This window comes from Mytilus edulis, chromosome 8, assembly GCF_963676685.1.
Source record: "Mytilus edulis chromosome 8, xbMytEdul2.2, whole genome shotgun sequence".
Taxonomy (NCBI): domain Eukaryota; kingdom Metazoa; phylum Mollusca; class Bivalvia; order Mytilida; family Mytilidae; genus Mytilus; species Mytilus edulis.
This window is the reverse complement of record NC_092351.1, coordinates 39807315-39832323: the sequence shown is the minus strand read 5'-3', so window position 1 is coordinate 39832323 and position 25009 is coordinate 39807315. Positions and strand designations below refer to the sequence as shown.

The 25009-nt window shown below is 31.8% G+C and overlaps 2 protein-coding genes and 1 long non-coding RNA gene across 3 annotated transcripts; all 3 read left to right on the top strand.

Moving 5' to 3' along the window:
• The first annotated feature begins 874 nt into the window (after positions 1 to 874).
• Positions 875 to 7277, top strand: LOC139485537 (uncharacterized). Its single transcript, XR_011655339.1, has 3 exons — positions 875 to 1073; positions 5142 to 5191; positions 6517 to 7277. It is a non-coding gene; the product is annotated as an uncharacterized lncRNA (long non-coding RNA).
• A 1118-nt stretch (positions 7278 to 8395) lies between these two features.
• LOC139484083 (uncharacterized) lies at positions 8396 to 13583 on the top strand. The gene is made up of 7 exons (XM_071267808.1): positions 8396 to 8934; positions 9135 to 9296; positions 9628 to 9791; positions 10256 to 10366; positions 11556 to 11688; positions 12063 to 12260; positions 13303 to 13583. The coding sequence occupies exons 1-7, from the start codon at positions 8397 to 8399 to the stop codon at positions 13551 to 13553; spliced, it is 1557 nt and encodes a 518-aa protein (XP_071123909.1). The 5' UTR covers position 8396; the 3' UTR covers positions 13554 to 13583.
• Positions 13584 to 16368: 2785 nt separating this feature from the next.
• LOC139485536 (uncharacterized) lies at positions 16369 to 22398 on the top strand. The gene is made up of 7 exons (XM_071270085.1): positions 16369 to 16962; positions 17829 to 17987; positions 19073 to 19236; positions 19739 to 19849; positions 20388 to 20520; positions 20816 to 21013; positions 22124 to 22398. Exons 1-7 carry the CDS (start codon positions 16431 to 16433, stop codon positions 22369 to 22371), a joined length of 1545 nt encoding a protein of 514 aa, XP_071126186.1. The 5' UTR covers positions 16369 to 16430; the 3' UTR covers positions 22372 to 22398.
• The last annotated feature ends 2611 nt before the right edge of the window (positions 22399 to 25009 follow it).

Sequence of the window (25009 nt, the reverse complement as noted above, 5' to 3'; positions counted from 1 at the left end):
GATAAGACGTGTCACGGTACTTGTCTATCCCAAATTCATGTATATGGTCTTGATGTTATATATATTATTCTCGTGGGATTTTGTCTATGTGTGTTACATTTTAGTGTTATGTCGTTGTTCTCCTCTTATATTTAATGCGTTTCCCTCGGATTTAGTTTGTTATCCCGATTTTGTTTTTTGTCCATGGATTTATGAGTTTTGAACAGCGGTATACTACTGTTGCCTTTATTTATTGATATTCCATGAGAGCAAATAAGAACACATGGTTCTAAATGTTTATCAAGGTCTGATGTAAACCTGTTCAATTGGATATTCAACGCTTTCAAAACACTTCTTAATCACGAATATAAAAGTACAAGTATATTTAAATAGTAATCCCAAATCCCTAATAATCCCGTAGAATATTTTGAAACACCATCACAGGTATTGCTACCATAAAAAAAGCACAAATTAGGTCACAAGACTAGCAGGTCATATAATTCTAACAGAATTTGTCTTGTGTTTCTGATAAATACCAACAGGGTCGTGATACGTTGAAAGAAAGACGAATGGAATTTAATAAAGTATAATATTTTTTATCAAAGCATCTTCCCTAGGTTTTGGCCTCCGGTATTACCAGTTTGTTTTTCTCTCTCTCACGTTTTCCCAAAATATAAAAAGAAGCGGTATATTGGCAAATTTGACAATTTTTCATTACAGTTCAAATGACGGAGATAAAAACATGTATAGGTCACTGTGCAACTTTCATAATGAAAAAATCCCATGAAAATTGTTAAGCTTAAAAGGCTCCGACAGCGAAATTTAAATGAAAAACTAACGGCCTTATTCATACAATATTATATACGAAAAATATATATGACAGACCCGAACCAATGACAACTACTTGATTACAGGCTCCAACACAATAATATAAAGTTCAAGAGGTTGACGTCAGATATATTTATGGTACTTCATAGTTATATTGTATAATATCTTCACTGCATAGATTTGTTTATATGTTTGTATCCTAACGATAATTTAAAGCTATTTCATGTTAAATTATTAGGTTGAGATGAGAGGATCACGAAGACAAGGTTAGTACATATACAATTATTTTTGTTCAGTGGGATTCACCACAAACAATTTGTTTTTATCATAACAAGTTTCTCATATCAGAGACATATTTGTCCTCATGTTGGTGATCAGTACCTAATCTTTTTATCATAAAGCCTACCTTTGAAATGGCCATTATAGTCTAACCCTTTTATTCTTTTTTAAAAACGGATTTTAAATTTTCGAAAGACATCATCAAAAATATAGAAAAATAAATCAGAAATTTTCAATGCCGGAAAACTTTTTACTAATTGTGTTTCATTTATGGCTAATATGTCATTTATGAATTCTCAATAACTTTTGAAAAAGGGAATCTTTAAATGAAAATATTCCTAACATTTATTGGTCAAAAGAGAAGACGATATAACTTTACTTCGATTTGCGTTGGACATCACCAAAAAGATTTAGTGGATGTCAAAAAGGATCATTTAAAATGGTAGCATACGCTATAAATTTATTACTTTGGGATTTCATAAGGCATATTTCGTAAATAGTGACAAACAAAAAGGTAAAATATGCTACACAGAAGAACAAGTGGTCAGTATGCTGGAGTTTCTTATCGACAACATATTTGTTGAGTTTGGAGGTAGACTTTTCCAACAAATTGTCGGCATTCCTATGGGAACAAACTGTGCGCCTCTTCTTGACGACCTCTTCTTATTTTCATATGAATCGGAGTTCCTCCAGATACTTGTAAAAAACAAGAGAATCAAAGAAGCCAGATTATTTAATTTCACTTTCAGATATATTGATGATGTTCTTTCCATAAACAATCCGAACTTTTTTGATTGGGTTCCATTAATGTATCCCCCAGAACTAGAGATTAAAGAAACAACAGACACGGCTTCCTCCGCCTCATTTTTAGACTTGTATCTCGAATTTGACTTACACAGTCATCTCAGTACCAGAATCTATGACAAACGAGACGATTTTAATTTTGAAATTATAAATTTCCCCCACCTTAGTAGCAATATACCAACTTCACCAGCATATGGGATATATATTTCCCAACTTATTCGATATTCAAGAGCTTGCAGCTCCTACTCAGACTTTGTAAAACGTCATCAGTGTCTGTGTAGAAAGTTGATGAAACAGGGGTATGTCAAAGAACGTCTCGTTCTTTTTCTAAAAAAAGTTCATCGGAAGGTACCATGACCTTGTTGATAAATATTCCGTATCAACTTCTCAAATAATACACGATGGTCTTGATGTATAGATTCTGCGTACTGATGTTGTTTATCATCTTAACAACGTGTTTTATAGTTCTTTCATTTGTCTTTGTTCTATTATTAATATTACTTTTACTGTTGAATGGTTTCATGTGATATCCGTTTCACGTGGCTCGGTACTTATACATCTCGTCAATGTGTTTGTATTGGCTTTCATTTTTTTGTGGTTTGTTTTGTATTTGCGACTTTTTGTATTTCTTTTGTTCTTATAACGTGACTCTGTACTTTAAAAGATCCCGTCAATATGATATTGTTCTATTATATGTCATTATGATATATTTCTATTATGAATTACAATATACGTTGAACCACAAACGTCAAAATCATTCAATCGCGTAGTGGAATTAACTATTTTTGGATTCTTATAAATTCTATATATAACTTTTGGACTAATTTAAATCTCGGTCTATTTCTTAAATTTTTCTAACATACTTTTGATTTTTTAACCCTGTATGCTAACATTTCCCTGAAAATTTTAAAATTGTTTGTACGCACATTGAACGACAAATTTATGTGACGTATAAAATTTTCTGACGTCAGACACTCAAATCAATAAATGTGTTCGTAGATAGTAGATGTTTTTGTGTTCTGTTAAATTGTTCCTTTTAAAATTGTTAAACGATGATGACTGATGTACCCATATTTTGACTATTTTATTTATTGTGTCTGTTTATTTAACGCATCAATGTAAAAATATTGGAAATTGATGAGACTGTCATTAAAGTGAGAGGATTAGCGCTATAGAACCAGGTGTAATCCACCATTTTCTACATTTGAAAATGCCTGTACCAAGTCAGGAATATGACAGTTCTTGTCCATTCGTTTTTGATGCGTTTTGTTATTTGATTTTGCCATGTGATTATGGACTTTCCCAATTGATCTTCCTCTAAGTTCAGTATTTTTGTGATTTTACTTTTTACCTTTGATAACTATGTACATTTGTACAGATAAAATATCCAAAAATAAAAGATTTGTAAGATCTTAATATATATATTTTTTTTAAAGTTCGTTTGTATTCATAATTTGCAATACTAGAATATACATCCTTCGGAAAGGCAACAATAATACCTACCGATACATATGCCAATTATAAAATATGTTGTATAGGTGATATGCTAAACATTTACAACAATATAAAAGTGTTAATTGTAATTATTGCAACATTAACGTGTAAAACAAATCATTACTTTCTATAAAACTAGAAAGTTTTGTGTTGATTTTGTTGGGGTTTTTTCCTGCTCGTTTGAGTTGGTAGTTGATCTGTTTAAATCTATTAAAGAAACGAATAACGTAATGCATCTGTAATTTTAAATTGAAGACATCTAACTTTTTAAGATTAAAATAGCAATATTATCTGCGTATATCACTTGATCATATGTAGTTGATCAACTTTAGGGAATAAGCCACAAATATAGATACGAATATCTTTGATATATACGGTTCATTGCATATTTGTGTGATAAGTTCCAAATGTAAACCAAAATAATATTTATGGCATTGGTTTGTATTTGTCGTCAATTATCAAAAGTCTAAATTAGCATTTACAAAAACGTATTTATAAACAGAGTTTGGAATAACACTTCGTATCTATTTTAACAGGTGTACAAGTATGATTTAGTTCACTGATAAAACAATGTACATTTGGCTATTGTTAAGATCTTTAAGGAATGTATATTAACTAAATGATAACCACTATTGTAATTGATTTAACAATGATTAAAATCAATATCCAATCTATACTTGCAGTGTCATAGATACGGTAACTTTTAATGATAGTTCATCTGGTCGGATAGTCTGATTTGTAAGCTCATAAGTTAAAAAATAAACTGCCAACGTCATGGCTAAAAAGAAAAGATCAAACCACAAACAAAAGTACACAAAACAAAACACAAAAAACTAAAGAGTGAGCAATACGATAAGATTAATAAATGGAAATAGTGAGAAATATTTAACAGCAATAAAAGAAGATGTCATTTCAAAATTTTACTGTGGTATTCATTTAGTATTTTCAAGGTCACTACGTTGGACTGAGTCCAAAGGTTAAGAAATAAGAATGTCCTTTACCTTAATTAAGACTTTAAAATGTACAATATAGACCATACATAGTTTTTTGTTTTTTTAAATAGGATCAGTATTCAAATGATCAGTTATAATGTTTTAAAATTCATTGGGCTGTTTGAAAGACATATAGACGATCAGTTACCCGAAAAATACAAGCACAAACCTAGGGAAAAACGTTGAACATAAGAAGACTTTTGCTACTCATTGTAAATACGGTAATCTATGCCTGGGATAAAAAAAATTCTTAGTATTTCGAATAATTCTTACTTTTTCAATCAATTTATAAAAAAATGACCGTATAATTAATATTCATGCGAACACCGACGTGCTGACTACTGGGCTGGTGATACCCTCGGGGTCGAAACGTCCACTAGCAGTGGCATCGACACAGTGGTGTAAATAGTTATTAAAGGTACCAGGCTTATAATTTTGATACGCCAGACGCGCTTTTCGTCTACAAAACGGGAATAATTGTTATTTAGTAACTACTAACCCATTTGAAGTACATACAATTTACTAACAGTTTTGTTATTGGAATTTTCTATTTGTGTGTTTCTTACTTACAAACAAGATGAGGAAGATCAACATATTGCTTGAATCGATTGTGTTACTGGCGTACCAATGATTGAGGGGTAATGTTAAATTTCTCCTTTAGCGAATTTTATGTAACTTAATACAAGTATAGTATAGAAAATCAATCGCGTTATAAATATTTTATAATTGATATTTCATTCGTTGTGTATTTTTTATAATTTTTAGTTCTGGCGATGCCTATTTTGAGTTACAATCAGGAATGTTTGATTTAAACCGTAAGTCTAAGTATTCTCTAATTGTATTGTATATGTAATGTTAAAGAATAAAAACATCCATAACGTCAATCAATACACAATTATCATAAATATGGCATCTTTTGTTTCATCATTATTACTACATCTGTGTTAATACAATATAAGTCAATATTTCAGTGTAGACATATTTCGACAAAATATTTACGCTAAAAAGAATGAGTTGTGATGTTTAAGTATAAAGGTTACCTGCTTTAGAACCGTTATATATATGATGGTTTTATTTATGAACATGTTCAGTAATGCGAGTAGTGTAAAACTAACTGCGTATTGATAATGGGTGGTAAACATAACAATTTCAAAACCATAAGGATAAGAACATGCAAACCAGAATTAATACATATTGAAAACATAAAATTAAATAGTTCTTTTTTAAATATTTTTAGCGCAACCGCCCAAATATCCATGTGCTATATTAACTGTGTTCACTCCCGCTTCATAAACTTATGATATATTTGACAATTTTGTCAATACAACGGAACTATAAACAACTGTCTTACAAGTGGGAGGTTAAACTAGCTATTAAATCAGGTTTAACCTACTATTAAAACGGTAAACATTACCAATTGAACATCAATATAGAAATAAGGACATTACTAGAACAATTGAAACCATAGTGTGGACGGTATAAGAGATATTGTATTAAATCATGATTTCAAATCAATTTTTATTCATTTGCCTATCTTATTTCAAAAAATTATCAAACATAAATAGGAACGGCAATATGTTAATTGATCTGCAATACAGATTGAATTGATTATAATGTCAATTATGACACAATTACCAATGTACTCCAATTATGTGTAATTACCAACAAATGACGATGTTCGACCAATTAAGCATAACAATGTATCATCGTGAAATCTATATTAGACAGGTAGCAACTGAGTATAGCAGATCTCCTTATAATCATACTTTTTGAAATGATTTGAGTTCAAACGTTGATCTGCAGTTGGTTACACCCTAACCATTTGGTCTTCCTGCAACGGCAATACAACCGCACCTCTTTATTTTTTTTTTATATAAAGACAATCTTTACATATGAATTCGAAAGTGAAACTGTCAATTTACTGTTTATTAAAATTGTTATCAATTAGAAATGAACATTCGATATAAACTTATGAAAATAAGCATTTTATTTTCGTACGGAAAGCAAAATATGTGAAAAGGGTTGACATTACTGGCAGGTGAGCGAATACGACTCTTAATTATCGCTTATCTAAAATACAATATGTTCCTGTAAATCCTTCTTCAATTTGCAATCCACTTTCTTTTTTATAATTTTCCAGATTATGAGTAATTCAACAGAAGAATTTAGTTTAGAGGAAAGAACGTCCTTACTAGGGCTTGTTATTTTTGGTATTCTATCTGTTATCATCATTGTTGTCATAGCAACCTGCAAGTTTGGATGTCAAGAACAGCCTTACAAGAGACGTATCTCACCAGTAGCCCAGGCATCTAAGGGGAATCTTTTTCAAGTTAGCATGTATATGTCCAAATTACATTTCAATTTATTAGACTTTAAACAGGAAGCTAACGCTAGTGTGGGAGAAACAACAGATAACATTGAAAAGGAACACGAAAATCGCAAAAACGTGAAGTTAAAAAAACATTCAGATAACATGCTGACTGGATGAACTATACATATTCAGCTGTTGTGACAATTTGTTAGTGTTAACTATTTGCCATTACCAAGTGAAACAAGCTGCTCAAGAGTGCAGACTTGACATTGGAAAAAGAACATTGGAAGCCTTTCTAAACTTTGCATGTTGCGTGTTTTTAAACAATGTATATATATATATTAATTTTATACCAGAAAACCGCATTAACTGAGCGATGTCACACATGCATTATTTTGTCGCAAATGATGTAACTGTGTTAAATGAAAATAAATGAATTGAATCCACAAAAACTACATGGACATGGTACTGCTTAGAGACTTTCTGTTTAGAATTTTCCTCAGAGTTTGGTATTTTTGTTCTTTTACTTTTTCTATCTTTGCAGTTTATAGATACATGTATATTTATATTTACCATGATACTAAACTATTGTTTTTGGTTTAGTTTGCTTAGTTGTACAGTATAATTACATACAAGAGAAAATATGAGTACATGTTAGACAAAATCACTTCGTTTGTGTTGTAGTAGTTTTAGAAAGTCAACTTACTAGTAGTTTTAATTGTGACAAGAAAGTAAGCTTAAAGCCTTGTCTATTTACGCAACATACTGAATTTGCTGCGCTCATAATACCTTTCTTTTGATGAACCATAATAGTGCTCAGTATCAAGTGGGTCTCATTGGGGTCTAAGCGTGATGCGGGATTGCCGATTTTTGGTAAGCGTGACACGGGAAAGTCAAATTATTGTGTCGTGAAAACGGGAAATGAGGTCTAGCGGGACCCGGGAAATGACAAAAAAATGAGAATTGCTTACGTACATAGTGTAAGCGGGATACGGGAATCTGTCAAAACAGTAAGCGGGATCCGGGATCGGAACCCCCCAATGAGACCCCCTATCAACAGCAAAAGACGCATGAATTGCCAGTAATAGGACATACATACACTACAAAACATAAAACGCATTACAAAAAAATATAAAACGTCTTCCCAGATAAAATATAAATATTTCGTATTCTATTCACAAATTGTGCCGATCTTTCGTAACTAATTGTCATTTCAAAAAAAAAATCTTTTGTTGTTGTAGTATAGTTGATAGTTGAACTCAATCTTATAATCTAATGCGGTATGTTAAGAGAAAAAACAGATCGTGTATTGGGAATACTTTCAGAACTAATACGAATACCGGTTGGGTCGGTACATGTTTATCCTCGGAACACGAGTACCAAAACTAGTGAATTCAAAATATCTATTTGTTTCATCGTCTTTGATTTACTTAAATGTATCTTTTTTTCAATGTCCGTGACAAAGATCTCTCCTTTATTAACTGTTCTGAATCGTTTTGCCAAAATATCAAATTATTTAAAAAAAAAATTAAAGTAGCGATATACTAGTATTGAAACAATATAAAAAACATTATATCATCTAGTACGTTGATTGTTATGATCTATGATTTTGTTGAAATATAAATAAAGTGTCTCACACTAACCTTATCTAGATTAGATAAGGAGACATACAAGTATTGGTAAGGACAAACGTGTCATAAACAATCAACATGGTAATATCAAATCGAATTTGGGCATTTGTTATTTGTATTCTATGTGAAACTTATGGACAACAATTTACTCCAGGATGCAGTTTTTATAACGGAAAATGTATCTATAATGTGCAACTTGGAAGCGTAGAAAGTTGTCAAGGAGTCAACATTAATCCAGAACCTGAAGTTCGGGATCTTAGTGGGGCATGTACGTGTAATGACGTCACTAAGGCATCAGTTGACCTAAACAATCTTCAAACTCGTGTTGACAAACTACAAAAATCTATGACAGATTTCAAAAACCAGCTGAAAAACGTTTCGCCAAAGACAAGTTCCTTCCAAGGTCAGCCAGATGGCGAGAATCAGAAATATCTAGACATATTAGATAAACTACATAGTAAGGAAGACATTTTGAATAGAACCAATGAAGAAGTGACTAGAATATTACAAACTGCATCAACAGAAATTAAAGGCTTGCGAGAAAAGCTGAAAAATACAACCGGCGAATTGGCGACATGTCAGGTGTCTATGGGTGTGACGCAGACATCTCAGAAAGGTTAGTAATTTTTTTTAAGAAATGATTATTTTTTTATAATATTCACGAACCGAAATGGTTTTTTTATCATTAAAGAGGCATCTTTACAACTAAACAAACAAAAGTCACTAATCGCTACACCAAATATATATACATGTATATATAAACCATTATTAGCTCTATACATGCCACCAACATATCGTGATTTGTTTTTGTTTCAGCATCTGTGGCGGATTTCACAACGTTTTACTGCAGTTTCCAGCAGACTGACCTCTGTAGATTTACACAAGACCGTGACGACAACACTGATTGGACTCGACAGTCGTCATCAATTTCGTCACAATCTGGTCCAAAGACGGATCACTCATATGGAAATGGATATGGTTCGTATCATTTTACTCATTGATATTATAAAAAAAAAATGTCGAAATACTTAGGAAGAAAGCAAGCGTATAAGCTAAATCAAACATGGTATTATTGAAAAAAATAAAAACGCAAAAATAAAAATGTATTAGTATTTCACAAGGCGTCATGTCTAGTCAATTCCTTTGATGACGTGGTATTTCTTTTAGACAAATATATTCCTCTGAGAACTAGCACGTTAACAGTAGTTTCGATTTAGCATAAACATGAATGTATGTAATATTTACAAGTAGATGTTAAACATTAATCCATCCATCAAGAAAAATATTAATGAAGAGTTTATATTGACAGGTTATTATATGGCATTGAAGACCATCAACACTCCTAAGTCCAGTGCTGGTAAAACGATAAGTCGTATAACGTCTCCAACATTCAAACCAGCATCAAACTATTGTCTTCGTTTCTGGTATACTATGTTTGGAAAAGATGTTGATACTCTTAATGTATATGCAAAGGTACATTAATTTGTTAACCTATCCTGATACCTTTGACGAGCTTATTTGTCATTTGTTGACCAAAGAGTTACTTTTGAAATCACCATTTTACTCAGTTGTTACTCAGAAAAATCCTCATACTTAAACAATAAAATGCCAAAATCATTTAAGTTTTAGGTTATAAGTTCATACTTTCCAATTCACATATTTAAAATCATTGCTGTTTAATTCAATCTAGTTTGCAGTAATCTTTGTTTCCTGTATTGTGTTCATTGTTTTGGATTGACAGGTATACCGGAAGTTAATTAGGGCACACTATCTGCATTAAGGGTCAAATGTCGTTATTGACCCTGCTATCATTGAACATGCAAAATCGGAAATATAAGTACAACAGAAATCTGATGTTGACGTTTAAAAGCCTGACCTGTCATTGTTCATTTTTGTTTTTGAAGATAAATTCAAATAAGTGCCTTTTAAAATTTTAGGTAAATGGAGGAAGAGGTTATCCAATATACACACGTACTGGAAATGTTGATCCCTATTGGCATTTTGCCCAAATTGATATTGGACCTGAATATACGAAATCTTCTTTTCAGGTAATGTCAAATTTTAATAGCTAAATCGCACGTTTCATTATCTTGGTAACTTGATTCGTTTTCATTGTTATTGTGTGTTATTCAATTGTGTGGACTAAATATAGTTCAAAAAGTTTGATATCGATCTTAGAGCATGAAAACGAGATCGATATTCTTTCCCTATTGTTCTCATATAATTCGTTTTGTTCGAAGTATTAAATTGTTATCAAAGGTACCAGGATTATAATTTAGTAAGCCAGACGCGCGTTTCGTCTACATAAGACTCATCAGTGACGCTCATATCAAAATATTTATAAAGCCAAATAAGTACAAAGTTGAAGAGCATTGAGGATCCAAAATTCTAAAAAATTGTGCCAACAAGATATAAAAACAAGATGATCATTCGGAAATCAAAATATACATAGTTTGCAAGGTATAATATTTATCTTCAGGTTAGAACCCTTTATCACCATACAGTCATAAATCTTAGGTTCATGACCTCTTCTGTGGCCTGCCAATTACGAAATTTTCAAACTGTAATAGTATCAAAACAGCAAAGATAATGAATAATAGAGAATGACCATGTTGTACATATACCAAGGGGAAACATGGTGGAAAGCATGTCATTTATAGTTGAATTGCATTTTGTAGTAAAAGAGACTTTTGTGAAAATAAAACCAAGATTTTTGTAGAAAATCCACAGACTTAAATACAAAAAGTCATCAACAACCTTTTAATTCCAAAACACATCGTGCTGAGTCACTAGAGTCGAGCACACCCTTAAAGGTGTACTTGAATTGGTCCATATTTATATTTTTTTTAATTAATATATTAAGTAATAAACTTGTTTTAAGGAAATCATTGCTAGCACTGCATGCAATAACCATATATCTATCAAGCATCGAATTGCCAAATATGAGAGTGCAAGAGGAAAGGCTGTGGATTTTCTTTAAAATTTCCATATATTTAGCATTGAATCAACACAAGGGTACCTAATCTTTGATCTAAATATGAACGTTTTGCCGTGAGTAATATAGCATGAGTAGAATATACAACTAATTTCACAGGTGTTTTCATTACTCTTTTGTCGTGCGACTTTTTAGTAAACGTCTTTTAAAAAGTTTGCGAATGTATGAATTTAACGGATATTAAGTTTATTATACTAGGTATACTTTGTATATCTTATTATGTTTTTGTCTTTGTTCTACAGATAACATTCGAGGGCTCGTACCATGCATATAAAGTACACCGTTATACCAATTCCCATTATACCTATATTTATTATAATGATGATGGTAATATCGCAATAGATGATTTTTACATCTATAATACCACCTGTAACAGTAAGTACTAATTTAACATAGATATTATTCTGTACTAATTAATTTGTTGTATAATATATATAGAACAAATAGATACTGTATGATTGCCAATAAGACAACTATCCACTAAAGTTCAGTTCAAATTAACATGTTATCATTAATTTGACATTAAATGAGAGTAATTTCTTCCAAAAAAGCGCTTAATTAATTACATTACTAGTAACTACATTAACACGAAATAGATAAACTACACTAATGGAAATGGATGTAACTTTCTGTTACTTTATTGTTGGTCTTTTTTGTTCTTTGTGCCACTGACGAGTCTTAAGTCTGGTATAATAGAATAAAAGCGTGGTAACGTTGGTGATTTCTTTTTGTTAACTGTATCATTTCAGGTCTTCCAGCTGTTCCTGCAGATTCTTTGTTACGCAGAGTGGGTAATGAAACAACATATTATACCTTCCATAAAACACCTGCTACCTGGTATGATGCACAGGTAACATGTAGGAAGGCAAATCCCCGTTCAAGTCTGGCTGCCATACAAAGTGCTTCAGAACAATTATTCCTCGTAAATTTTATCAACTCTAACTTGGGTACGTACAATGTATGATAGCTCGAGTAAAAATTTCATTTATGTTCTAATTAACTTTTTCATCTATTTGTTTTTTTTCCAATTAAGTCAACATTTGCATATAGAAACTTAAAAGACTATCTGTATCAAAATAAGTGTTTTCGACAGAGTCTTTGAAAGATTCAGATGGAAGCCGAAACGATCAGCACGGATACAGAAAAGGGAATGATGTAGTTTACAAAAAATGCTTGTTATCTCACAATCCTTGTAAGAAAATTATCTTATGTAAGAATCGCATTTTGTCCGTACGATATCAGGATGGTGTAAAGTAGTAACTTTCATATATGTTATTATATAGGAGACCGTAACATGTACAGTAAACGAATATTTGCAACTGTCAAATCTAAAGTTAACGATGACAATTTTCTAATGCAATATGACATAAAGTAAGCCATTTTTTCGTAATATGACGTTTGTCGTCTATTCCATAATCGGAGTCAATGGTGCACAGTCGACGTTTCTAAGATAATTCAAAGTTTCCTATGATAAAGTCAACTGTAGTATACCGCTGTTCAAAAGTCATAAAGCTATTGTGAGAAAAAAATCCGGGTACAAACTAAAACCGAGGGAAATACATCAACTATAAGAGGGAAACAGCGAAACAACAGAAACACTGAAGTGCAACAAAAAACAAAGGACAATGCAACATACATAGAAACGAACTATAAGATAACAACTGCCTTTTTTCTAGATTTGGTTGAGGACATATTAAAATAAAATGGTGGGTTGAACCTGGTTTGGATGCTAGCAAAACCTCGCGCTTTCTATTTTATTCCTATTATTGTAAAATGGATAAGTGTACCTTAATTGAAAAGTTGTAATGATCCTAAATTACATAATATCATTGTATTTTTGAGCTAATACAATATGCCTAAAAATAACAACACTATGTATATTTATATCAGATGTCATTACAAAGACTTTAACTAATATTGTATTGATTTTCTTCCAAAACAAATGTTAAACATCTAGCAAGTATAAAATATTTAGAGATTTGTTTTTAGAATTGACTATTGCTGGCCAGAATGGGTTTTACCTAAATGGAAACGATGTGGATTCTGAAAATAATTTCAAATGGACAAATACCGGATATCCGGAAATTGTTAATTATACCAACTTCCATCAAGGTCAACCTAACAATGTTGGAAATATCCAAGACTGTCTTCTGATGGAATATCCTGCAGATAATTATAAATGGGGAGACGTGTCCTGTACAGAGAAGCACCCATTTATCTGTGAAACAATGATGCCTTGATATTAATGAAATAAACGCTAGATCATGTCAGTTTGATTTCTTCTTTAGTTCTCCATTCTGACAAGGTTCAAAAATAGCCATGGAAATATGAATAGTAATATCAATGAAATGTCTTTCCGAAACAGCTGATTTCGTAAGGTTTTTTACCCATTCAAAAATGATGTTAAAACTTCTTAAATCATTATAAATAGTATACTTTCAGAGGAATTTATGAACCAACCTTTGCTATTTGTAAATAAGGTGGCATTTATCAAAATAGAATTTGAAAATTAATTTATTAAAAATACCTCACTGCAATGAAATTTAAAACGGAGAGTCCCTTTTCAAATGACAAAAGCAAAAGCTCAAACACATCAAACGAATGGAACAACTGTCATATTCCTGACTTGATGCAGGTAACATTCACATTTCCCTCCTCAACAGTTATAACTGATTACAAGATTTCGGAACACACATTCTTTAGTATGGGTTTATCTATCAAATGTGGAAAGTCCTTTTGGGATTTAAATCTATATTCGAAAAAGTAGTCCATATTCCATTAAAATACAAACTTACAAAAAAAATGATGAGTACGGAAAAATAGACACGAAAACAAAAAATAATTTAGTAAAGACAAATCAAAACCAGATGAATGAATTGAATTTGCATTTTAGCATAATGATAAAGAACAAATAAATACATAGCTAAATGCAAGAATTGATATTTAATATATCTTAGGTCTACAACTGAATAAACTCCTCATAGATACCAGTATTGAAATTTGTATTGGCGCCAGACGCACTTTTTGTGTACAAAAGACTCATCAGTGACGCTCGAATAAAAAAAAATTAAAAGGGCAAAATAAAGAACATAGTGAACAAATCGTTGTTCATGCATGGTAAATTAAAGTCATCTTTTAAAGTTTACAGACACCTTATGCTTACTGAAGTTCTCTGTCACATATTACATTGTGTATTAATACAAATATCTTTTCATGTGTCGAAATCACAGTGTTATTTTCCCTACTTATTCATGCAAATCAGCGAATTTACGAATATAACGATCAACATGAAATATGCTTCTTGTGTAACCAAGAAGTAAATGAATAAACCCCGTATTGTAGTGTGATTCCTGACTCATCTTTTCGTCTTCTGCATTTGTTTACATGTTATTGTCTGTTTCCTCGGTAATATTTTGTTTTGCCAAGATTGTGACTGATTAATACTCAATATTGTTTTATTGTTGCACTAGGTATTCTTTGTTTTCTAAAACATGTAATATCTAAAGTGATAGTCGGACTATGACTTCTACTCGCAAGAAATGTTTCAGGTATGAGGAGAGTTTTTTTTTGTTATACAACGCTGATTTTTTAGACACTACCGTTCTCATTATTTTTCGACGGCCCGTCCATACCATGACATTTTCTTTTTAAAAAGTCCCCAGTCTAACACTGAAAGTAATAAGTTATATGAACTGGAATCGTTTTAGGTTTGACAACACTTTAATATCTTAGATCAGTTATTATTTTTATTTTTTATTATTATAATGGAACAAATACTAAGCCAGGTTGTTTCAAATAAAAAGTAAAATCACAAAAATACTGAACTCCAAGGAAAATTCAAACGAAGGTCCCTAATCAAATGGCAAAATCGATAGCTCAAAGTCATCAAACGAATGGATAACAACTGTGATAATCCTGACATTGAACAGACATTTTCTTATGTAGAAAATGGTGGATTGCGCCTGGTTTTATAGCGCTAAACCTCTCACTTGTATGACAGTCGCAACAAATTCCACTATATTGACAAGGATGCATGAACAAAACAAACAGACATAAGAAGGTATAAATGTCGAAAATAGGGACAGCAGTTAACATTGTATTATAATCTTAATCACAATAAACACAAACAAATATCTAACAAAGAAGCACAAAAAAAGCGTATATCAAATTTAACAACCTCAATCATTTTTACTTATTTTTGCATTTTATTTATGTATGTCAAATCCATCCAAAAAGGATTGAAAGATTTTAAGTATTGGAACCGAATGGTTAGATTTAAATTAACTCTGATGTAGAATCGCGCGTTTGAGTATAAAGAAATACTTAGCATGAGTAAAGTTTCATCCTGTCCAGTACTACCGAAAAACATTCACATAACATTTCATTGCATATAAGAAAATAACCATCACTGGAAGTTAATCAATCAAATCTTCACCTCTATTTATTTGAGTACAAGCTTAGGAACGACGTAACCTTAAGTTTCCAAAATATTATATAGAAGCACAAAATTAAAAAAATAATGGTGCTTAGAAACATCAATGTTTATGACCCAGAATGTTTTACTGCAATGAATTGTAGGATTGATTTCTTATAACTGTCAAATTCAAGGGAATATTTTTGGTCGACCTTTTTCCATATGTAACCGCATGCGACGTACTATAATTTGGTGGTATTACACCTAATGTAAAAAAAAAAAAAAAAAAAAAAATACATAATCGTATAAAAAAATATTCGTGTTTACTTAAAATAAATTCCAATAAAAGGATATTTATAACGGTGTGCCCATAGCTGTACTTGACAAAACCTTCAGGAACTTTAGGTCTTCAATGAACTTTAAATTTATACTTCTTTGCCCGTTTCACTTTATTTACTCTAGCGTCAATAGTGAGTATTTTGTAGACGAAACGTGCGTCTGGCGTACAATATTTTAATCCTGTAATCAACAATAAGTTTCAGAACATGGGTGTTTCGATCTTAAAATGAAATCAATTGCAATCTGACCCTGTACATTGATAAATTCGTGACCTAACAATAAGTTTCTTATCGTGTGTCTAAATCAACTATGTCCTTATTGTAGTGATATACACTTATATTACTGATAGAACAATTAAGAGAAAATGTTAGGTTGTAAAATTTGGATGTACACTTTTATGGTTTTGCCAATGATTCAAAATGGAAAAACACAGTGTAATTTAAAAAATGGACAGTGCACTTATGATATGAAGATAGGACATCAAGGGCAATGTGATTCTGTAACATCAACCTCCATACATGGGTCTGGTGGCCACATTACCGGGTCTTGTACTTGCGATGATATTTCAAGATTATCCACTAAAATGAACACGATGAAAAACACTGAAAGTAACCTAAAACAACTAATGATTGAATTGAACCAATATATAAATAATGCTACAACTGAATTAAGTGCAACCGATTCTAAACTCCAAAATGAAAATCAAAAGGGTAACAGGCTGAACAATACTTTAAATTCGATGGAGTCTCAACTTAATCAAACAAAGGATCACCTAAACTCTGTTTTAAAAAGTGCAACCTCAGAACTAACAGGTCTACGACAGAAGCTTGCCACTAATACTAGAGATTTAACCATGTGTCAGACAGCACTGGGAACACCAGTTTCAACAAACGCAGGTATGTTTTTTTTTCGGGGGTATAAAACTAGATACTTTGTCTCATTACCATGTATATTTATGTACGTTCAATCAATCAAATTTCTATTCAGCATTCAAGCAATCATCCTCCTTCTCATCATCATAATCATTCATCTTATTTAGACTTGCATGCATTCAGCCACCAATCCATTCAAAATCAATTAATTAACAAATGATTAATTAGGTAATCTAACAATTATTTTATCATTTATATCCTAACTGTAATTTTATTGACATTAAGGATGTTTGCTTGTCATGCTTTGGAATTTTGTCAGATATTCGGAATCCTCTGGTTTTATCCATTTGAATGCCTTAAAAAAATTACCTTTGATCCCCATTTTTCTCTTTATAAATCTTTTACATGTATAATTATAAGCCATCTGTAAAAGTCTTATAGAATCTTTGTTATTTTTTAATAGTTTTTGATAATCTTAGACTTGTCAATGATAAAGCTATGAAAAATCAAGAGAGAACATGTTCCCGCCAAATTCCAATGGCTAATATCTTGAAAACAAGCACATTGACCTATATATATATTTTTTGCTCTTTTGGTTCATTTATTATGATCAGTTGCAGTTGTTAAATTCAATTATAACAATAAATATTTACTTTTTTTTTTAATCCTAAGCCACAATTTGAAATATAGATTTGCACACGTTTAAGATCTATTCAGTATGTGATTTGTAGCAAATTAACCAATAACTTCATATACATGATGTATCAATGTGTTTACTTCAATTCCGAAGTAACCTACTGTATTCTTCTGAATTGCCTATTATATTGTAAAAAAAATCTAAAACCAGTGATTCAATTAATCATCCATATCATCTTTTTCTGTATTTGAAGCTATACACCAAGATTTTACCACGTTTTATTGTGGATTCCAGTCAACTGATCTTTGTCATTTCTCACAAGACCATCACGACGATACGAACTGGGACCGGCGTCACACGGAAGAAAGTCAAACAGGACCTAAACGGGATCATACCTACGGCAATAATTATGGTATTTATGATTTTCAAAATCAGATTTTATCACAGGACAACTGGATCTTTTCAAAACCTGAGTAACGCAGTCGAAATTGATTAAGAAATTGACAATTTCGAGAAAATTTTGCGCTAAGTATGGCACACAGTTACTCTCTGTACATAACATAACTTTGACTGCCCAATATATTTAAGTTCACCTCCGAATTTTTACAGGGTTTGCATTACTAATTTAAATGTATTCTGTTTTGTGGACTTTTTCATGGTCCACTGAACATAGAAAATGATAGTGCAAAGTTCAGGTTAAAGTTTTGGGTCAAGGTAGTTTTTGATGAAGTTAAAGTTACATCAACTTGAAACTTAGTACACATGTTCCCTATGATATGATCTTTCTAATTTTAATTCCAAATTAAAGATCCAAATTTCACGGTCCACTGAACATAGAAAATCATAGTGCGAGTGGGGCATCCGTGTACTATGGACACATTCTTGTTTCATATCAAACTTTTATTTGAGTGCGTTCAAATACTGAATTGATCTAGTGATCTATAAATTTGTCAATTATTAGTGGATGTCTTACACATGTTACACGTACAAAAAACTTTTTATTTTTGGTATTAACGATAATTTATTCAATAAATGCTTAAAAGGCTTTGGACTAATTTTCTAAATTATGTCTTTGTCCCAGATTATTGGAGTATTGAGGCCTTCCAGACATATTATTAATTGACACATTCTTTACATGCTTGTTTCAAGCAAAGAGCATGTTATTAAGAGTCTGTCGTTATTCGCTGTCTGTGAAATGATTTCAAAGTAAAATCTCTTTCGTAAGGGAAATTTTTGAAAGCAGAGAATTTCGTTTAACACTGTTTTATCTCTTTATTATGCAACACTTACAATGCATTTTCAGAAAATAAGGCATTTGGAGAAGTTGAAACAACTTTTAACAAGAAATAATGTTTGGTGCATATCTTACATAAAAGGGGGAGTGGAGGTTTTTTATTCTTTGAGTGTTTTGATTTTATTTAAGGCGCGAAAGCAACACATGAAAATCAAACATAATAATGTCGAAACTTTCTCTTTATTATAAAAATATATTTGAAGGTTACTATATGGCTCTGCGAGCTACATCACCAGTACATTCAAGTACGGGTAGAACAACATCAAGACTAATATCGCCAACCTTCAACCCAGCTCCAAACTACTGTGTTCGATTCTGGTACACAATGTATGGAAAAGATGTCAAAACACTCAACGTTTATGCACAGGTATTACTATAATGTATGTGCTTTTAAACTTATGGATGACACAGTAAACTAGCAGATGCATTTGGCTGTTTTATATATAGGTCTCCTTTTGGGCATATACATGTAGCTTGGTTGGTACTTCTGAATCATTGGCTTTCATATTTTACAGAGACAGTGAGTTATTAACTCCAATGTAACCAAATCGATTTTGATAAAAGCTGCGGAATGTTATCATGGTTATTAAGCTTTCAAATTATATATATTTTCAAAAAAAGTAGAATCACAAAAATACTGAAATACCGAGGAAAATTCAATACGGAAAGTCCCTAATCAAATGATAAGACGCATCAAACGAATGGACAACTGTCATATTCCTGACTTGGTACAAGTATTTTCAAATGTACAAATGGTGGATTGAACCTGGTTTTATACCAATAAACCTCTCACTTGTATGACAGTCGCAACACATTTCATTATATTTACAACGATGCGTTAACTTACACGAGATGAAAATATTTTCTAGGTTCATGGAGGTTTGGGATACCCTGTATTTACACATACTGGTAATGTTGACAATCAGTGGCACATGGCAGAGATTTCCCTTAACAAAGAATACACAGCTGACATGTTTCAGGTTTGTTTAGGGATACTGAAATCTAGTTGTAGTAAGTAAATGATATATTAAAACAAGTTATTAATTGTTTTGAATATGATAGTCTCAATAAAGCATTAAATAGAGTTCAACGAATAAAATAGATAATGGTCAAATGCAAGTTTCTATCATCCTTTGAAAAATACATGTATGCGAATATAATATATAGTGAATTGGTTGTTGCAGATAATTACAACCAAACGAAGAAATGTCAGTATTTATCGGTATCATTTGATGAGCAGACAATTCTTCAATTTAGAAGATCACCCTTTTTTCAGTTACTCTTCAAAATAAGGCCCATTTTGAGAAATGCTTAGTAAATATTCTTATGGAGTGCAATTGGTGATTGTTTAATTTGTATAGTATGTGGGGATGTGTTTGCTGAATATTAATAAAGCATATGTGGTACGAAAAAACTATCCACAAACTATTTAAAAACACACAAGGACAAGGATAAACGAAGGATGTTGTGTTTGTTGTTTAAGAAACAATTCGAAAATATGATGTATGTTCCTTTCAGGTAGTATTTGAGGCAACACATGATGCATACCACATACACAGATACAGCGGTGGACAATATCATTATGAAAACCATAACCAGTATGGAAATATTGCTGTTGATGATGTATATGTTTATAATACAACATGCCAAAGTAAGAGTTGATATATACAGTAATGCATTAATAATACATACACTTAAAAGTTAAATCAAACGTTCTGAACCATAATAATTTCCAACCTTTTTATTCGCTATTTTAATTAGGTTCTTTTCTTTTTATTTTTAAATTCCGAAAAGAGATTCAAACTTTATCCTTCACATACTGGGTTCTTCAACTTCAAGTTACAATTGAGTTTTTAATTGGAAAAATGTTCAGATTTTGAATACACTTCTGTTATCATAAGGGTATTTATTGCTCTTAAACTGACAAATAATTGTATATCCCACAGATGTACCTAAATATCCAGCAGGAGCATTTGTACGTACGATAGGCAGCCAAACATCATACTATACATTCCATGGTACTGCAGCAACTTGGTATGATGCTGTAGAGACATGTAAGAGAGAAAACATCCATTCCAACTTGGCTACTGTAGTAGATCCTGCTGAACAAAATTATTTGGTTAAACTTATTCAGTCAGATGTCAGTAAGTATTATCTAAAATCTTTTTTTATTCATTCAAATATATATTTTATCGGTGTGAAATATACGCTTTTGATGCCGATTTCAAAACTTTGCATTTTCTTTTGATTGACATATATTCGGTTCAATCGAACCAACGATTTTTAGAGTAAAATATATAAATTAAGTCAATGGTAGTTTGATGATGTTCAATCCTCATAAATATGTTAAGAAGACGAATTAAGATAAGAAACAAAATAGACAAAAAGATAAGCATATGAAACGGACCTATTAGCTTCTTAGAATATTGCTCTTGGATATTTGAAATGCATCCAACGAAACATAGATTATTGAGGGACAGAATAGCATCAATATATCTGAAAGTGAATTCAAAGAAATTTGCAAGATTTTGTGTGGTATGTGCTTAAAATATAAATATGAGTACAAAATAAGTCGACCGGCAGGAGGGCACAATTTTAACTTTCAATGAAATCATTGTTGGCATTTATCTGTTATAACCTTTACTCGCGACTGTTGCAACCTTGGCAATAGTAAAGCTCTTACAAACTGAATTTTTATAATATGTTGCAATCTCACAAATAAACTAATAAAACAAATCGAGATAACATACAAACCGTAAGGAAATCGCATGGACTCTAAAGAGAGCAAGATAGTGTACGCGTCTCCTTTTATGCATATATCACCCGGCATGTGAATCCTACCTCCATGTCACAATCGGCATGTGAATCCTACCTCAATGTCACAATCGGGTTGAATCCTACCTCAATGTCACAATCGGGTTGAATCCTACCTCAATGTCACAATCGGGTTGAATCCTACCTCAATGTCACAATCGGGTTGAATCCTACCTCAATTTCACAATCGTGTTGAATCCTACCTCAATGTCACAATCTGGAAAGTAATATAAATAATATGCTATTAACATCTGTCTTTTTACGCAATATAATTTTGTAAAATTGAATGAAAACAAATTATTCGTAACTAGTATTGAAATGAAAACTTAAAAGACAAATTCATATCAACAATATATTTGAATAACATATTAACAATGTGTTTTGTTCTTTAACTGTTCTTAAATGAAACCGATTTACAAATGTGTTTTGTGTTTTTAAAGGTTTAACAGCTGCAGGACAACATGGATTTTTCATTAATGGAAACGATTATGATTCTGAAAACAGATACGAATGGACTGCTTCCGGCTACCCTGAATCTTTGAATTACACAAATTGGCACGTAGGACAACCAAACAATGTGGGAGATAACCAGGACTGTTTACTGATGCAGTATCCAGAGAGTAATTATGAATGGGGTGACGTCTCATGTTCCGAAAAACATTCATTCATTTGCGAGACAATGTTGTAATTCTCAATAAATTTCTATTCTATAAAATGTATTGTTGTCTTGTAATGTAATTGATATAACTTCAAGAATAAAAAAGAAATGAGTCGATGATAATATATTGTAAATAAAGGCAACAGTAGTATGCCGCTGTTCAAAACTCATAAATCGATAGAATAAAAACAAATCCAGATTACAAACTAAAACTGAGGCAAACGCATTAAATATAAGAGGAGAACAACGACACATCATTAAAATGTAACACAAACAGAAACGAACTAAGCTTTTTGACAAAATCCGAAGAGAATAACAAATATTGGCATGCCACAAAACCAGGTTCAACCCACCATTTTTTCCTTTAAAAATGTCCTGTACCAAGTCACGATTATGGCCATTGTTATATTATAGTTCGTTTCTGTGTGTGTTACAATTTAACGTTGCGTCGTTTGTTTTCTCTTAATTTTTGAGTGTGAATTGACATTGCGATAAGACGTGTCACGGTACTTGTCTATCCCGAATTCATGTATTTGGTTTTGATGTTATATTTGTTATTCTCGTGGGATTTTGTCTGATGCTTGGTCCGTTTCTGTGTGTGTTAGTTACATTGTAGTGTTGTGTCGTTGTTCTCCTCTTATATTTATGCGTTTCCGTCAGTTTTAGTTTGTTACCCCGATTTTGTTTTTGTCCATGGATTTATGAGTTTGAACACCGGTATACTACTGTTGCCTTTATATAACATCAAAACTAAATACATGAATTTGGTATAAAATTTTAATTCCAAATTTCCAGCGTACAATGTTGTTAATTTCAATTTGTTTCATAGGCTGATATATTCGGACGTTTAATTTTTTCAGGTTATTAGGCTTCCTCCTTTTTTAATTGGTACAGGACATTTTAAGAATAAATTGTGGGTTAAATCTGGTTTTGTGGCTAGCCAAACCTCGCGTTTTTATGGCAATGTTAAATATGACACTTAAATGACAACATTGCATGAAAGGACTACTGTACAAATAAATGCAAGAACATTCAGGACAGAGAAATACACAAATAAACAATACAAAAATACATTTCGACATGCTGATAGTTAATCCATTTTCATGCTGATAGTTAATCCATTTGTAAAACAGTTTAATCCATCATTTTCTACATTTGAAAATGCCTGTACCAAGTCAGGAATATGACAGTTCTTGTTCATTCGTTTTTGATGCGTTTTGTTATTGATTTTGCCATGTTTATCATGTCCATGATTATAGACTTTCCGCATTGATTTTCCTCTAAGTTCAGTATTTTTGTGATTTTACTTTTTATCAAAGATACCAGTCTTATATTGTAATACTCAGAAGCGCGTTTCGTCTACATAAGACTCATCCGTGACGCTCAGATCAAAATAGTAAGAAAGCCAAACAAGCACAAAATTGAAGAGCATTGATGATCCACATGCGGCTAAGGCTACCTATGCCTGGTATAAGAAAATCCTTAGTATTTAGAATAATTCATACTATTGCAAACAATAAATTTATAAAAATTACCATAAAATAGATTTTCATGTTAACATCAAAGTACTGACAATTCACAGAATAAAACCGAACACGTAAAACAACCTAGGACAGCACATAAAAACAGCATAACAAAACCATGTATTGTCCGTCACACGACTGGATCGACGCAGATACAGACACTTTATAGTCCTAGTTCTTCAAAGTTATAAAAGTGTACTTTTTGTTATTCAATCGATTGGAATTTAAAAGGAGGGTTAACATCTATTAAAACTAGTTTAACGCTTTCCAAAGTCATGACCTCGTCAGTGGTTGTTTAATCTACAGTATGTTTTACAATTTGGAATATTGGTTCAATCATAAACATCCATCAACAAACATATTTGTCAGACAACTGTGTTCGTCAAACGCATAACCGTATCAGTCGATAGCCTATACTTAGTTACTAAGTTAGTAAGCAATCCCTTTTCATTGCCAAAAGCATTAGAACTGTTGAACGTAAAAAATTCCTTGGTCGTTTTAAACATAATGTTTCTTAAGTTTAATTCAGATCTGTCAAAACTAAAGAAGGGGAGATATCAAGGTGAAATAGAAAAAAAACTATATGGCAAAGATAGAAAACATATCCTTTAATTAGAAGGTTGTTATAACATGAGCAACACGACGGGTGCCACATGTGGAGCAGGGTCTACATGCTTACCATTTCGGAGCACCTGGGATCACCCGCAGTTTTTGGTTGGGTTCATGTTGCTAAGTCTTTAGTTTTCTATGTTATTTCTTGTGTCCTATTATTTGTCTGTATATCTTTTCTTTTGTAGTCATGATATTGTCAGTTTTATTTTCGATCTATGAGTTTGACCACCCCTCTTTTTAAATGTACCTTGTCTAACCCCTATACATCAGATTATTCATAAGTCATTGATAGGTCCGAAAACTTTACCAAAGAAAATAACACGAAATACAAGATATCTCATGACAACAGATGAACAAAACTGTTTATGACATAAAGTATACAATACTGAAAACTAACTCAAACCAACACGGACACCTTTAAAACAAAACTAGGGATGAAGTCTGGCCTTCCGAAAAGGGCAGACTAGTTACCAAAAGCAGTTTTACCATCAGCTATACTTATTTCAGCGATTATATTTTGCATGTGCTATAAA

What these genes read in the sequence shown, in the direction of transcription:
- LOC139484083 (XM_071267808.1), top strand. Translation starts at nt 8,397, where the DNA reads ATGGTAATATCAAATCGAATTTGGGCATTTGTTATTTGTATTCTATGT. An exon ending in CTCTTAATGTATATGCAAAG is followed by an intron (nt 9,792 to 10,255) that starts GTACATTAATTT and finishes TTAAAATTTTAG; the next exon opens with GTAAATGGAGGAAGAGGTTA. An exon ending in CTATAATACCACCTGTAACA is followed by an intron (nt 11,689 to 12,062) that starts GTAAGTACTAAT and finishes GTATCATTTCAG; the next exon opens with GTCTTCCAGCTGTTCCTGCA.
- LOC139485536 (XM_071270085.1), top strand. Translation starts at nt 16,431, where the DNA reads ATGTTAGGTTGTAAAATTTGGATGTACACTTTTATGGTTTTGCCAATG. An exon ending in ACACAGCTGACATGTTTCAG is followed by an intron (nt 19,850 to 20,387) that starts GTTTGTTTAGGG and finishes TGTTCCTTTCAG; the next exon opens with GTAGTATTTGAGGCAACACA. An exon ending in ACTTATTCAGTCAGATGTCA is followed by an intron (nt 21,014 to 22,123) that starts GTAAGTATTATC and finishes GTGTTTTTAAAG; the next exon opens with GTTTAACAGCTGCAGGACAA.